Below are 14,448 nucleotides of genomic sequence, written 5' to 3' on the forward strand. Positions count from 1 at the left end.
AAAAATCAGATTGTGGAAACTATCAAGGAATTGCCCTGTTGTCCACCTCCAGAAAGATCCTCTTGAGCATTCTCAACTGGCTGCTCCCTCTTGCCAAGGAAATCCTCCCAGAATCACAATGCAGATTCAGACCATCTCAAGGTACGAAGGACATGTTCTTCACTGCTCACCAACTTCAGGAAAAGTGCCGAGAGCATCATCAACCTCCCTACATAGCCTTCATTTATCTCATGAAAGCATTTGATTCCATCAGTTGTGAGGCTGTGTGGAGAATTCTCCTCATCTTTGGATGCCTGCCAAAATTTGCCATTCTCCAACTCCTCTATTACAACATGTCCATGATAGATATCAACAATGGATCAAAAACGGACCCCTTTGTACTAAAGACAGGAGTCAAGCAAGGCTGTGTCATTGCTCCAACACTCTTCTTCATCTTCCTTGCTGTTACCCTACTTCTCATTGTTACAAGCTCACCTCTGCACTTGATATTCAATACAGAATGGATGGCAAGCCCTTCAACCTCAATTGCCTCCCATTCAAGACAAAGACTATCACTAAATCACTCATTGAATGACTGTGCCCTGTGCACTCACTCGGAAGAAAACAGTTGACATCTTCTCTGAGGCCTACAATCAACTAGGTCTAACACTCAACACTAAGAAAACTAAAGAGCTCCACCAATGGACTCCGAACCACCACAATCCTGCTCCCTCAATCAAGATCAAGAATGAGATCTGGATAATGTCAAGCACTTCCATTACCTTGATAGCATCTGTCGCAGAAAGCCGACACTGAAAAGGGAGATTCAACACTGCTTCCAATATGTCAGTGCAGCTTTCAGACACTTAAGAAAATGTGTCTTTGGAGATCGTGACTTCAAGAACCAAACCAAGCTTCTCATGTAGCAGGCCGTCATTATTCCTGCTCTCCTGTACAGTGCCAAAACCTGAGTCACATAAAATAGACACCTCAAGGCTCTTGAATGATACCATCTATGGGGCCTCCACAATATCTTCCAAATCAAATGGGATGATCAACGCACTAACATCACCATTTTGTCCCAAGCCAAAAACTCCTGCATTGAAGCTATGATTATCCATTACCAACTCAATTGGGCTGGTGACATTCTTCCAATGCCAGATAATTGACCCCTGAAGCAGGTCATGTTCTCACAACTGAGCCAAAGCCAACAGATATGGGGAGGGCAAAAAAGGCACTTCAAAGACACCCTCAAAGCCATGTGGATGTTGCACATGAAGTGCAACATCCACAAAATCATGGGAAACCCAAGCCGTCAACCGACTAAAATGGAGGACCTTGTGGCAAGGATTCCAGCATTTTGAGACCCAATGGAGAAACAGGAAAGAAGGAAAGAACGCACTGCAGCACAACTCAACAATCCAGATCCACCCCTTTCACCAGAAAAAGTCTGCCCCAATTATGGCAAGATCTGTGGATCCCAGACTGGTCTTAAGAGTTACGTGAAGATCCACCAGGAATAACTGGCTATCATTTCATGGAAGACAATCATCCTCAAAATCTGAGGGATCGCCAATCAGTACTTTCACAGAAAGTCTAAGACTGAGCTCACAAGCATGATGATCAGGATTATGGTGCTTTTGCAGATATGGGAAGTGGGTCCAGATCTGGAGCAGGAGCCATGTTGGGGGTCAGGAATAAGGTGCAGTAAGGAGTGCTTGTGCTATGATTGGCCAATGCAAACAAGTGTCAGTTTCATGCATATTAAATTTATCCACAACTTTTTAATAAAGGAAGGATGTGGAATTTTTACACATAGAATTGTAATACTTTACATTTACGTTTACAGAATATACTTAAATTGAGGGAAAAACAAACATCTAAATTGTACCTGCCAATAGTAACATTTTCAGGGACATTTTACTTCTCCTTCTGTCAACCATTGGTCATGCTAGTACCTGGATGTATGGTATCTCTGAAAAATTAAAAGCCAGCTTCTTTTGCCTCCCTGGTTACAATTCTAAATCTTTTGTGGTTAGCTTTTCTTCTTCTAGCATGCACTTTTTAAAATCTACTTAGGCACAAAGCTTTTGGGAAGTGCACAAAGAAAAAGATAGCGCTTCTCAATTTTCAAGTACCCACTGCTGTAGGCAGAAGCATAAACGCTATGAATGAATGTGGAGAACTGGAATGCCTAGGCTATATATTACCAATACACATAACACTGCAGAGCACAGCACTTACATTGTAAACACAAGTTTTTAAGGGTTTCTAACTGGATGTAAAATTTAATTGTGGGAAGAAACTTGCATGCAGTGTCTCAAGTCCAAGGATAATTTCTATTTTAAATACAAATTTTATAAACTCCATTCATATTTTTTTAGATATAAGAAGAATTAAATTTAATCATTTTAAGACACTATTTTCACCTGCACAATTTGAAAATAGCTCTAAGTAGAAAGTGAAATTTGGCAAGCCTTTACTTCACACATTTGCACAATAGCAATAACAATTCTCTAATTAATATCTTCTATAGATGTACTGAGGATGCTGGTAGGACATGATGAACAAACAGCTCTACAGGAACCATTATGATGTAGTGGGTAAGTGATATCTCTGTGGCTAAATGTATGTTTAAATGATGTACTTGAGAAATTCCTCTAAGTGACCATTTTATTGGCAATAATTTTGTTGGTTTTGAAGAAAGGATTGTTTGGAGGAGGGAAAAGGAGGTTCACACTACCAGCTGCTCTGGAACAATGTTTTGGAAGAATGAATTTTAGTGAAACAGTTTTTACCCAATTCTGCTTTGACAAATTGCAATGAATCTGTAAATAATAGACCAGCTTTGTCAAAGGTTCAAAAGAGAAGCTTCTATTTCCGGTGCTGGCCACCCTGCTTGCTTACAGGCTTATTAAAAGTCAGACTTATGAGAGGAGACAAATGACTAAAAAACCAGGGAGAAAACATCCATTAACAAACCTTGCTTCGAGTCGCTAGTTGCAGTGACAGAGGTGCTGGCGGCGAGATGAGTGTTCTCCACAGTCCCATAAACCACAGGGCTGTGCTCTGGGACCTGGCTGGACAGCTGCTGGGATTTGAAGTACAAAAAAGGGTGATAATGAGCATGCGAACATAAAAACTAGCAACATGGAACACAAGCAAGCAAGGGGGGGAGACGAGAGTAGGGGGAGGAGATAAAAGAAAAGCAAAAGGCAGGAAAAAAATATACACAGACCAATTTAATAAATTCAAAAAGTACATGGGAAGGGGAGGAAGGAAAAAGGCAGCAGGAAAAGGGGGGAAAAAGACGATTACTATTAACAACAGCAAGAAAAGACAGCACAGCACAGTCATTAACACACTTCATTCATTTATGTTTCTTCCAAGTACAGCAGAAATGCTCCAGGTAATAATTTTCAATAACTGGGGTACGATCTGACCCTCCCCCGGCCCCCCAAAAAAAAAATTTGTAAAAAGAACTGGCTAACTCCATTTGCAAATGATAAGCAATTTCAAAAATCTGTGATATTTTTTGATCAAACCATTAGAAAACATTAGAATTTGCAGAGAAAACTGTGAATATCAAAAGGCAAAATCTTGATAGATGTAAGAGCTAGCCACCCTGATCGACTATGAACTTGTTGATTCAATGAAACCCCACAAAAACACAAATATTTGTAATCAAAATTTAGAAAAATAATCTAGATTGGATATATATTTGTGTGTGCACATGTATCAAGATATCTAATATCTTCTACAAAAGAGGCTTATGTATTATACCCGTTGATTGATAATGAGATGAGAAAGAAAATTATATTTCTTCACCCTCAAAGGTGAACAGGAATAACTGGTCCCTACTCAGTTTACAGCAGGCCTGATAAAGGTTACATATTTTTAAATGGCCAGATTAAAAATTTAGAAGTGGCCAGAAAGCCACTTGACCAGGACTGAGGAAATTCCAGGTACAGCTTATCTCAGAGGGAACAAATATCTTCACCATCACCACCACCATCTATCTGACAGGACAAATGTTCACTCTGGCAAAACATTCAAAGCAGATACTCTTCTGGATTTGGGTTGTATTTGCGGAGATTTCATAAAGCCACAAAAGCCAGCATCCCCCCTCAGAAAGCTAACAGAAACTTTTTATGAAACTATAAATGACTATACCAAACCTATTCCAATTTTTCAGAGTAAGGCTCTTTTGCAAGTTACTTTGTAGATGGGTGGGGAAAGTGTTCCCATCAGTAAATCCTTCTTAAGGCACTAACCAAAAACCACATGGGGAGAAAAAAATGCAACAAATTTAACATTTATCATTTTAAAAAGCCCATAATTTTGCTTTACAATGTATATTAATATCTGATCCAGTAGCTTCACAATGTGAAGTTCCCATCTACACATCTACCTTCAGTGACACCTCAGATGGGATATACTAAAAAGCTGGGATCTTCAAAGGAGTTGAAGGGAGCTAAGTGCCCAACTTCCATTGAAATGAAATATCATTTGGGTACATAACTCCCTTAGGCGCCTTTGAAAATTGCAGCAGAAGTCTAAAGAAAAAATTCTCTCTCCAAATTCTTTAAGGTAGAAACCATCCTGGCACCTAGCAAAATAAAAGAAGTCTGGGAAAGATTCACTTTTGTCTTGTTTTCACATTCTGAGTGTACAGCTCGATACAGCTGCAACGCAGTGTCCAATAAAAAATAATGGATAGATGCATACATAAATCCACACAATCAAACACAGGTTATAACATTGAAAGGAAGTTGTGATGTGCACACTACATTGCCGGAGTCTTCATTGGAAAGAGAGGTTTTGGGTACAGATTAATAAAATCTTCAGTAGTATTGAAAACTTCATCATATGAGTTTTCCCTACTAAACTAAAGGCCATACTCCTTATGGAAATGAGGGTGAAACTCCGATGCTTTCAGTAACATTAACTTTTGAGCTGACATCCTGTTGGAAACTCACTTGGTCCCCAAGGAAGCAGGTCACAGAAATTGGCTTCATACCCCAGTATGCCAAGTCTAGACCTACCAAATCCTGTAGAATTGTGAAGAAGCCTCTGCAGGCTAGAGGACAGGTATGGGGAAAATGTGGTTTGGTGAGCATGGTGGTGAGCCACTTGTTCCTCCGTTCTGTACCTCCTGGCCATTATGTCAGTATCTCTTTCCCTCTTCCAGTGGGACTAAAGAAGATCAAGCCTTTGTGAAGCTGCTGCTGCTCTTTTTGCATTATTGGTATACTGAAGAGACTATATTTGAGGTGTCAAGTATCAGAGGGGTAGCCGTGTTAGTCTGAATCTGTAAAAAGCAACAGAGGGTCCTGTGGCACCTTTAAGAAAGTATTGGGAGCATAAGATTTCATGGATAAGAACCTCACTTCTTCAGATGCAAGTAATGGAAATCTCCAGAAGCAGGTATAAATCAGTATGGAGATAACCAGGTTAGTTCAATCAGGGAGGGTGAGGTGCTCTGCTAGCAGTTGAGGTGTGAACACCAAGGAGGAGAAACTGCTTCTGTAGTTGGAAAGCCATTCACAGTCTTTGTTTAATCCTGATCTGATGGTGTCAAATTTGCAAATGAACTGGAGCTCAGCGGTTTCTCTTTGGAGTCTGGTCCTGAAGTTTTTTTGCTGTAAGATGGCTACCTTTACATCTGCTATTGTGTGGCCAGGGAGGTTGAAGTGTTCCCCTACAGGTTTTTGTATATTGCCATTCCTGATATCTGACTTGTGTCCATTTATCCTCTTTTTGTATATTGCCATTCCTGATATCTGACTTGTGTCCATTTATCCTCTTGCGTAGTGACTCACATTTATCCTCTTGCGAAGTGAGGTTCTTACCCACGAAAGCTTATGCTCCCAATACTTCTGTTAGTCTTAAAGGTGCCACAGGACCCTCTGTTGCTTTTTATATTTGAGGTGTACGCTTAAAAAAATTCAGCAAATATCAATTTTTGGTTGCCATGTCTGACCATTATTGAAGAAGAAACTAATGCCCTTCTAAATATTACATTATACACACCTATCATTCAAACTCAAAAGCAGAAACAAGCAATAAGAAATTACTGTTAAAAAAGGCAGACTGGTAAACAGATATAATGCAAAGGGGAGCTAGTAGTTTCTTGGGAACAGTTAAGTTTTCCAGAAATGAAATTGACAAAGCTCGCTAGGCCCTGGGTGAAGAACTATATTTATACTACAGCCAGGCCTGAATGAAGCCAAATAAAAGACATTTTACAGATTAACTGGTTTCAGTAATGCTTTCCTCACTGTCTGCCTGGATTACCAGCTTCATTTTTTGAAAAAAAAAAAATCTATGTAGAAAAATAGTAGGGAGAATGGGACCAGAAGCGACAGGAACCAAATGAGACTGGAGAAGGACAAGACATTTATAAAATCTGTGAATGATTTGGATTAGGAAGGAACCATGTTTTTTTAGAGGGTTGGAAAGCACATTGTGGGAATTAAAACAATGTAAATATATACATAAAAATAGGTTTCAGAGTAGCAGCTGTGTTAGTTTGTATCCGCAAAAAGAACAGGAGTACTTGTGGCACCTTGGAGACTAACAAATTTATTTGAGCATAAGCTTTCGTGGGCTACAGCCCACTTCTTCGGATGCATAGAATATAAAACAAAAATAATTATATTAAAATAAATCATCCTCATAAGGTGAACAGCTTGAAAATGCAATATTTTCAAAGGGGATCTAGCAGTAAACTACTCAAGTATGACTGTTATGACTTATGATGGTGAAAGAACTTCTCAATGCAATTACCTTCCACCTTTGGTGGTTGTCCTAGCAAACATACAAGGCAAGAAGGTTTGGTCACCATTTGGATGAGAGACTCTCTAGGAAAACCCAGGGTGTTTTTGGTTCAGTAAAGGGTGCTGTTCCTTATAAGCAGGGATCCTAGAAATCCGTTTGCCGCGGAAAAACGCAGAATTTGTGCTTTTACAGAGAATCTTGAGCTTTTACATTTTGTGAAAAAATTAAAACATATATTAACTAAATTTTACTGAAAGTCCCAGTGTCATCTATTCAATGCACACGACCTCCCACACTTGTAGTTGATTTTCATTTCCGGCGTATAGAGGTTACTCAATGATAGGGTTACCATACGTCCGGATTTTCCCGGACATGTCCGGCTTTTTGGGCTCCAAATCCCCGTCCAGGGGGAAAGCCCAAAAAGCCGGACATGTCCGGGAAAATCGGGACATGCTGGCCGGCGGTGCGGGTGCTCGGGGGTTGGGCCGGGGGCTCGGGGGCCGGGCCGGGCCGGCGGGGCCGGGGGCTCCGGGGCCGGGCCCGCGGTGCGGTGCCGGGCCGGGGGCTCCAGGGCCGGGCCCGCGGGGCCGGGCCAGGGGCTCCGGGGCTCCACCGGGGCCAGGCCAGGGGCTCGGGGGCTCCGCCGGGGCCGGGCCGGGGGCTCAGCCGGGGGCTCGGGGGCGCCGGCGGGGCCGGGCCGGGGGCTCGGACTTTGGGGAGGGGGCGGAGTTGGGGCGGGGCCGGGGCCCCGTGGAGTGTCCTCCTTTGGGAGGCATAAAATATGGTAACCCTACTCAATGATATATAATCCATCTCAAATTTCACTTCAGCCTCCAGACGTGAGTAATTAAAGTTATGAAAAGATGACAAAAACTTTAAAAATCACCCCTAAAGGCCATGTCACCAGGCAACCAGTATCAAGCGGAGTGCCCCAGGGGTCAGTCCTGGGGCCGGTTTTGTTCAACATCTTTATTAATGATCTGGGTGATGGGATGAATTGCACCCTCAGCAAGTTCGCAGATGACACTAAGCTGGGGGGAGAGGTAGATACACTGGAGGGTAGGGATAGGGTCCAGAGTGACATAGACAAATTGGAGAATTGGGCCAAAAGAAAGCTGATGAGGTACAAAAAGGATAAGTGCAGAGTCCTGCACTTAGGAAGGAAGAATCCTATGTAGTGCTACAGGCTGGGGACCGACCGGCTAAGCAGCAGTTCTGCAGAAAAGGACCTGGGAATTGTAGTGGATGAGAAGCTGGATATGAGTCAGCAGTGTGGCCTTGTTGCCAAGAATGCCAACAGCATATTGGGCTGTATTAGTAGAAGCATTGCCAGCAGATCAAGGGAAGTGATTATTCCCCTCTATTCGGCACCGATGAGGCCACACCTGGAGTATTGTGTCCAGTTTTGGTCCCCCCACTACAGAAGGGATATGAACAAATTGGAGAGAGTCCAGCGGAGGGCAATGAAAATGATTAGGGGGCTGGGGCACATGATTTACGAGGAGAGGCTGAGAGACCTGGGGTTATTTAGTCTGTAGAAGAGAAGAGTGAGGGGGGATTTGATAGCAGCCTTCAACTACCTGAAGAGGAGTTCCAAAGAGGATGGAGCTAGGCTGTTCTCAGTGGTGGCAGATGTCAGAACAAGAAGCAATGGTCTCAAGTTGCAGTGAGGGAGGTCTAAGTTGGATATTAGGAAACACTATTTCACTAGGAGGGTGGTGAAGCACTGGAATGGGTTCCCTAGGGAGGTGGTGGAATCTCCATCTTTAGAGGTTTTTAAGGCCCGGCTTGACAAAGCCCTGGCTGGGATGATTTAGTTGGGAATTGGTCCTGCTTTGAGCAGGGGGTTGGACTAGATGACCTCCTGAGGTCTCGTCCAACCCTAATATTCTATGATTTTATGACAAATTTCACGCTGATAGTAGTGTGCTGTTCTGTACGCAGCAAGGCTGTAGATTACATTCAAAGGCAGACAGTTGTAGAACACATGGAAAGCGCTAAACATAAACTGAATGAAAAGAAACAAAAACAAGAGGCTGAAACAGTAGGGCAATCAACAACAATAAAGAAACAATGCACTGTGACTGGATCATTCCAGGGTTTTCGTGTATTTAAATTTTTTTTTTTCTGAAAATATAGAATACAGACATAGAAGTATTTGGTAGATGTAAGAAATACAAATTGCAATTCTATTAATTTTATTTTATTTTGATTGATGGCACTGGTAAGCATCAAAGTTGCTTAAAAATTGTAAATATACCAATAAAACATTATGTTCAGCTGATACCCATATATATATATTGTCGTTAGGGAAATTAAAGTTCAGCATTTCATTTTAATTGTGGAATATCAGGGATTTTTATTTTTTTTATTGGAGAATATTGGGTTTTTTAACCCAGAAAACTAGATCCCTGCTTAGAAGTCTGTACTGAACATATGCCTCAGCCTGTGTTAGTTTGTATTTCATTATTGGAAGTGTGGGGTTTTTGGCTGGTAAATGAAAAGTCTTAATTACCTGTCAGAAACATAATATATATATATATATATATATATATATATATATAATAATACTTGCTCTTGAATAGTATCTTTTATCCAAAAACCTTAAAGCGTTTTAAAAGAATTAGACAAACTAATTAAACCTCACAAGTCACAAGATGCACCAATTGTAGTATCCCCATATCACAGATGAGGAAATGGAGGTACGAAGAGGGGAAGCGACTTGGCCAAGATTGCACATCAAGTCAGTGGCACTTCTGGGAAGAAAGTATCAGGGGGTAGCCGTGTTACTCTGTATCCACAAAAACAACAAGGAGTCCGGTGGCACCTTAAAGACTAACAGATTTATTTGGGCATAAGCTTTCGTGGGTAAAAAACCTCAGCCCTCCCCGATCTAGTATCGCAACAATGGGTAAACAGTTGCAGTGCTGTCTTAGACATTGCTGAAATTCAGCAATGTGATTCCTACATATCCAGGACCAAATTTATTTTCCCCAATGTAGGTCCACTTAGGCCTGGTCTATACTACAAAGTTAGGTCAACATAAGCCACCTTGCGTCGACCTAGTTGTGCATGTGTCTACACTTAAATGTGTCTCCCACTGACATAAGCTATCCATTATGTCAACATAATAACACTAACTCCTTGAGCGGGCGTTGAGCCATGGTCAATGTACTGAGGACAACACAGCACGAATGTAGACACTGCACTTCCTATGTCAACCATAACAGTCTTCTGGGCAGCTGTCCCACAATGCCCAACGTTGACTGCTCTGGTCACAATTGTGAACTCCTGGGGCCATGGAGACTGGAAGCCCTGCTTTTAAAACTTTGAGAATTTTTGAAATGCCTTTTCCTGATTGTCCAGCTTGGCGAGCACATCTAGCAGCTCTCCACTGTTACATGCAACTGCCCAGCTGATCATGCTGGCTACATGTTCAAGACGCACTTCAGCCTAGAGTAGACAGGAGATATTGAATCTCCTAGGCCTGTGGGTAGAAGAGGCTATGCAAGCACAGCTACAGACCAGCTGTAGAAACATGGACATCTTCAAGCGGACTTCATAGGGGATGCAGAATGGGTAGGAGAGGGATCGGTAGCAGTGCGTCGTGAAAGCAAAGGAACCATGGCAAGCATATCAGAAGGCCAGGGAGACCAAAAGTCAATTCAGTGCTGCCGGTTTTACAAAGAGCTGCATGTCATATTTGGCAAAGACCCGACCATCACCCTGCACACCACCGTGGATACCACCGAGAAGCCCGAGTCACATGTCCCTGGTGTGAACAGCAAGGATGAGGTGGAGCAGGAGGAGGAGCAGGATGGGGGACATTATACCAGGAGGTCCAGCTATGCTGTGAGCCAAGACCTGTTTGAGACTCCTCTGCAGTTAAGTCAATCCTGGCAGTCGAGCACAGGCAAGCCTGATACAGGGGAAGGAACCCTGGGTAAATGTGTAAATTTACTTCCCATTACAGTGATGGTGCCCCAACTTAGCAGGACACAGCTACTAACTTATCATTCATTTACTCATACTACAAGAGGTAGCGGTCCACAAGAGAGATAGAGTTATCTGCTTTTCAAGCAGATATACCCCCTGGTATTTCATTATACCCCCTGGTATAACGTCCCCCATCCTGCTCCATCTCCTCCTCAGCCTGTAAAGTGGTGTGTGTGTGGGGGGGGCATGCGGACCACTTTGTTTACGTACACAGAGATGTCGTCCCTTGAGCTCTTCTGAGATATCTTGATGAAACTTTCATGGAGGTCCTCTGCAATCCTCTCCTGAAGGTTTCTAGGAATGGCAGCCTTATTTTTCCCTCCACATTAAGTCACTTTCCCACACCAGTTGGAGATAACTTCAGCAGGCATCATTGTAGTCAACAGGCTAGTGGCATAAAGGCCTGGGCGGATTCGGGACACCAGCAGCAGCTATGCTTTCTGTCCCTCAAGAATGAGATATCAGCTAAAATCCCCACCCCCTGTGGAAAATGGTACCAGTATTCATTGCCATTGCCCTATACACAGTTTCATGCAATTGATCAATTCCCTCCTCATTTCCCTCATCCCTGGAGGGCCATACTCACCATGGCTGGTGCTGTGCACAAGCACTCCAAAGCAGAAGACTCAATCAGCATGTCTCGTTTAAAACTTTAGGAAAGCAAGAGAAGGGAGTTCTGTATCAACGTTTGCTTTCTGTTGTGACTATACCGACAATGATACCTCTGGGTGTTTTATCTATGGCTGCTGCCCCTGGAACCCATGGAACGCCTGAGCCAGTTAAGGAGGAAAAAGAAGAGGACTTAAGATCACATGTTCAGTGATATCCTGCAAGCCAGTGAGCAGAAGGCCTGGGAGGATGAATATTGCAGACGGTGTGGAGAAGGAAAGAGCAACTAGGAGAAAGACCCAAGAGTCCCAGTAGAAAAAGGATAGGGAAATGCACCAGCAGCAAACAGATGCTGCAAACTCTTCCAGACTTACAGGGTCAATAAACCTGGGATCGCCTCCCTTTACAGTCCATGGAGAACTCCCATATAGCACCTCCCTACATTCCACATAGAATCATAGAAGATTAGAGTTGGAAGAGACCTCAGGAGGTCATCTAGTCCAACCCCCTTCTCAAAGCAAGACCAACCCCAACTAAATCATCCCAGCCAGGGCTTTGTCAAGCTGGGCCTTAAAAACCTCTAAGGATGGAGATTCCACCACCTCCCTAGGGAACCCATTCCAGTGCTTCACCACCCTCCTAGTGAAATAGTGTTTCCTAATATCCAACCTAGACCTCCCCCACTGCAACTTGAGACAATTGCTCCTTGTTTTGTTAAGCACATAGCATCAGGTGCCACATCCCTACCCCCCATCACTCCACACTGGGGAATAATAGGGACAACCGCAGCTTCACATTCACTGACCTGAGAGAGCCACAGTTGATGGATGGGTAACTAAAATGGATATAAATGTTCTTTCACCATTTTTAAGCTTTGTTCCATAAATTTATTTAATTTTTCATGTATTTCCTTTTAACTTTCACAAAATTTTTGACTCAATACAACTCTATTCTTTGGAAAATAATTCATCTTTATTCGTTCCCAACATATGCTGCAGAATGTCTGGCAGAAATGAAAGCACCCACTTACTTGTTATTGTACACTGTGACCCAACTCATAGGCTCAGTGACAGTGTTATAATCATAAATGTATAGCAAGCACCACAAAATGAATAGGTGCATTGTCAGTGTAATATTCATAGATCTGCATCAAGCACTGCGCAATTCCTAACAGGCCCTCAAACTGCAGGACCAGGTAGAGCACAGTATGCTACAACGCATTACTGTGGTTCGCTGTTAAAGTGCTCTTTCAAAGTCTCCCTGAGCCATATAGCTCCACACTGAGCTCTTCAGATAGCTCTTGTATCTGGCTGTCCAAACACAGCAAACAGCTGTTCCACCTCCACCCTCCACCCTGGTGGCAACTTTTCCCCCTTTGCTTCATAAACATTATGCAGGACACAGCAGGTGATTATAACCATTGGGATACATTTCTCACTGAGATTCAATCTTTTGAGTAAACACCAACAGACCCTCTTCCATCTACCAAAAGCACATTCACCTGTCATGTAGCCTTTTCTGTTGATGTACTCTGTGGCAGGGTGGTCAGGTGCGAAAATAGGAATATGCATGCCATCTGTTGCTCCATCACAGTTCGGGAAGCCCGCTGCTGCAAATCCATCCAATATGTCCTGCACATGCTGGAAGTCAGTCCTGCATGGCAGGAGATGATTAATGGCCCTGCATACTTACATGACAACAGGCCCCACACTGGATTTTCCAACTCCAAGATGATTTCCCACTGACTAGCATTGCAAATTTCCACAGTATAATCACAACTCACTTCTCCGCTGTCAGTGCAGTTCTCATTCTGGTGTCTCTGCATGGGAGCAAGCCCAGCACACAGATCCAGGAGTGAATCTGAAAGTTCAGCTCATCATCCCAAGCCTGCATTATGATGCAATCCCACCAGTTAGTGCTCATTTCTCGGCCCCAGAATTGGCACTCCATCAATTGCAGCTGCTCCTTGAACAACAACATTGAATTGGTTCTCGCTATGTCCCACAGCAATCTGACCTCCTCCAGGAGGACTCCTGGTGAGTATGTGCAGCTTCGATGCAAGGAGCCAAGTATGCACATGTACAACCAATGCACTAACTGCGTCAGCTTTATGTCGACGTAAATTACGTCGATAAAAGTTTGTCATGTAGACATGTCCTTAGTAAGCGTAGGAAGCCTCTCGCCACACTCATGAAGGAGGCAGAACTTCTGCAGCACAGGGGAAGGATGCAGTGTACATCTCTGGGAGAGATGTAGGCCTGGTCTACACTATGACTTTAATTCGGATTTAGCAGCATTAAATCGAATTAACTCTGCACCCGTCCACACAACGAAGCCATTTATTTCGAAATAAAGGGCTCTTAAAATCGATTTCTGTACTCCACCCCGACGAGCGGAGTAGCGCCAAAATCGATATTGTCATTTTGAATTAGGGTTAGTGTGGCCGCAATTCGATGGTATTGGCCTCCGGGAGCTACCCCACAGTGCACCATTGTGACCGCTCTGGACAGCAATCTGAACTCGGATGCACTGGCCAGGTAGACAGGAAAAGCCCCGCGAACATTTGAATTTTATTTCCTGTTTGCCCAGCGTGGAGAGCACAGGTGACCACAGATAGCTCATCAGCACAGGTAACCATGCAGGTCGATAATCGAAAAAGAGCACCAGCATGGACCGTACGGGAGGTACTGGATCTGATCGCTATATGGGGAGAGGATTCAGTGCTAGCAGAACTTCGTTTGAAAAGACGAAATGCCAAAACTTTTGAAAAAATCTCCAAGGGCATGATGGAGAGAGGCCACAATAGAGACTCAGATCAGTGCCGCGTGAAAGTCAAGGAGCTCAGACAAGCCTATCAAAAAACAAAGGAGGCAAACGGTCGCTCCGGGTCAGAGCCGTGGACATGCCGCTTCTACGCCGAGCTGCATGCAGTTCTAGGGGGGGCCGCCACCACTACCCCACCTCTTACCGTGGATTCCGAGGCGGGGATAATCTCATCAGCTACACCTGAGGATTCTGCGGACGGGAAAGAGGAGGAGGAGGAGGACGAGCTTGCAGAGAGCACACAGCACTCCGTTCTCCCCA

At 43.6% G+C, this 14,448-nt stretch overlaps 1 protein-coding gene across 9 annotated transcripts in view; it reads right to left on the bottom strand.

Annotated features, from left to right (window-relative positions):
• The window catches only part of EIF4G3 (eukaryotic translation initiation factor 4 gamma 3), a 390,421-nt gene that overhangs the window by 163,575 nt on the left and 212,398 nt on the right, over nt 1-14,448 (bottom strand). For 7 of the 9 annotated variants that reach the window (XM_054008991.1, XM_054008989.1, XM_054008988.1 and 4 more), the window contains one exon: nt 2,962-3,070. In XM_054008991.1, coding sequence (XP_053864966.1) covers nt 2,962-3,070 — 109 coding nt within the window. The remainder of the gene's footprint in view (nt 1-2,961; nt 3,071-14,448) is intronic. The other 2 variants (XM_054008992.1, XM_054008990.1) reach the window with 1 other exon arrangement.

Source organism: Malaclemys terrapin, chromosome 19 (genome assembly GCF_027887155.1).
Source record: "Malaclemys terrapin pileata isolate rMalTer1 chromosome 19, rMalTer1.hap1, whole genome shotgun sequence".
Lineage (NCBI taxonomy): Eukaryota > Metazoa > Chordata > Testudines > Emydidae > Malaclemys > Malaclemys terrapin.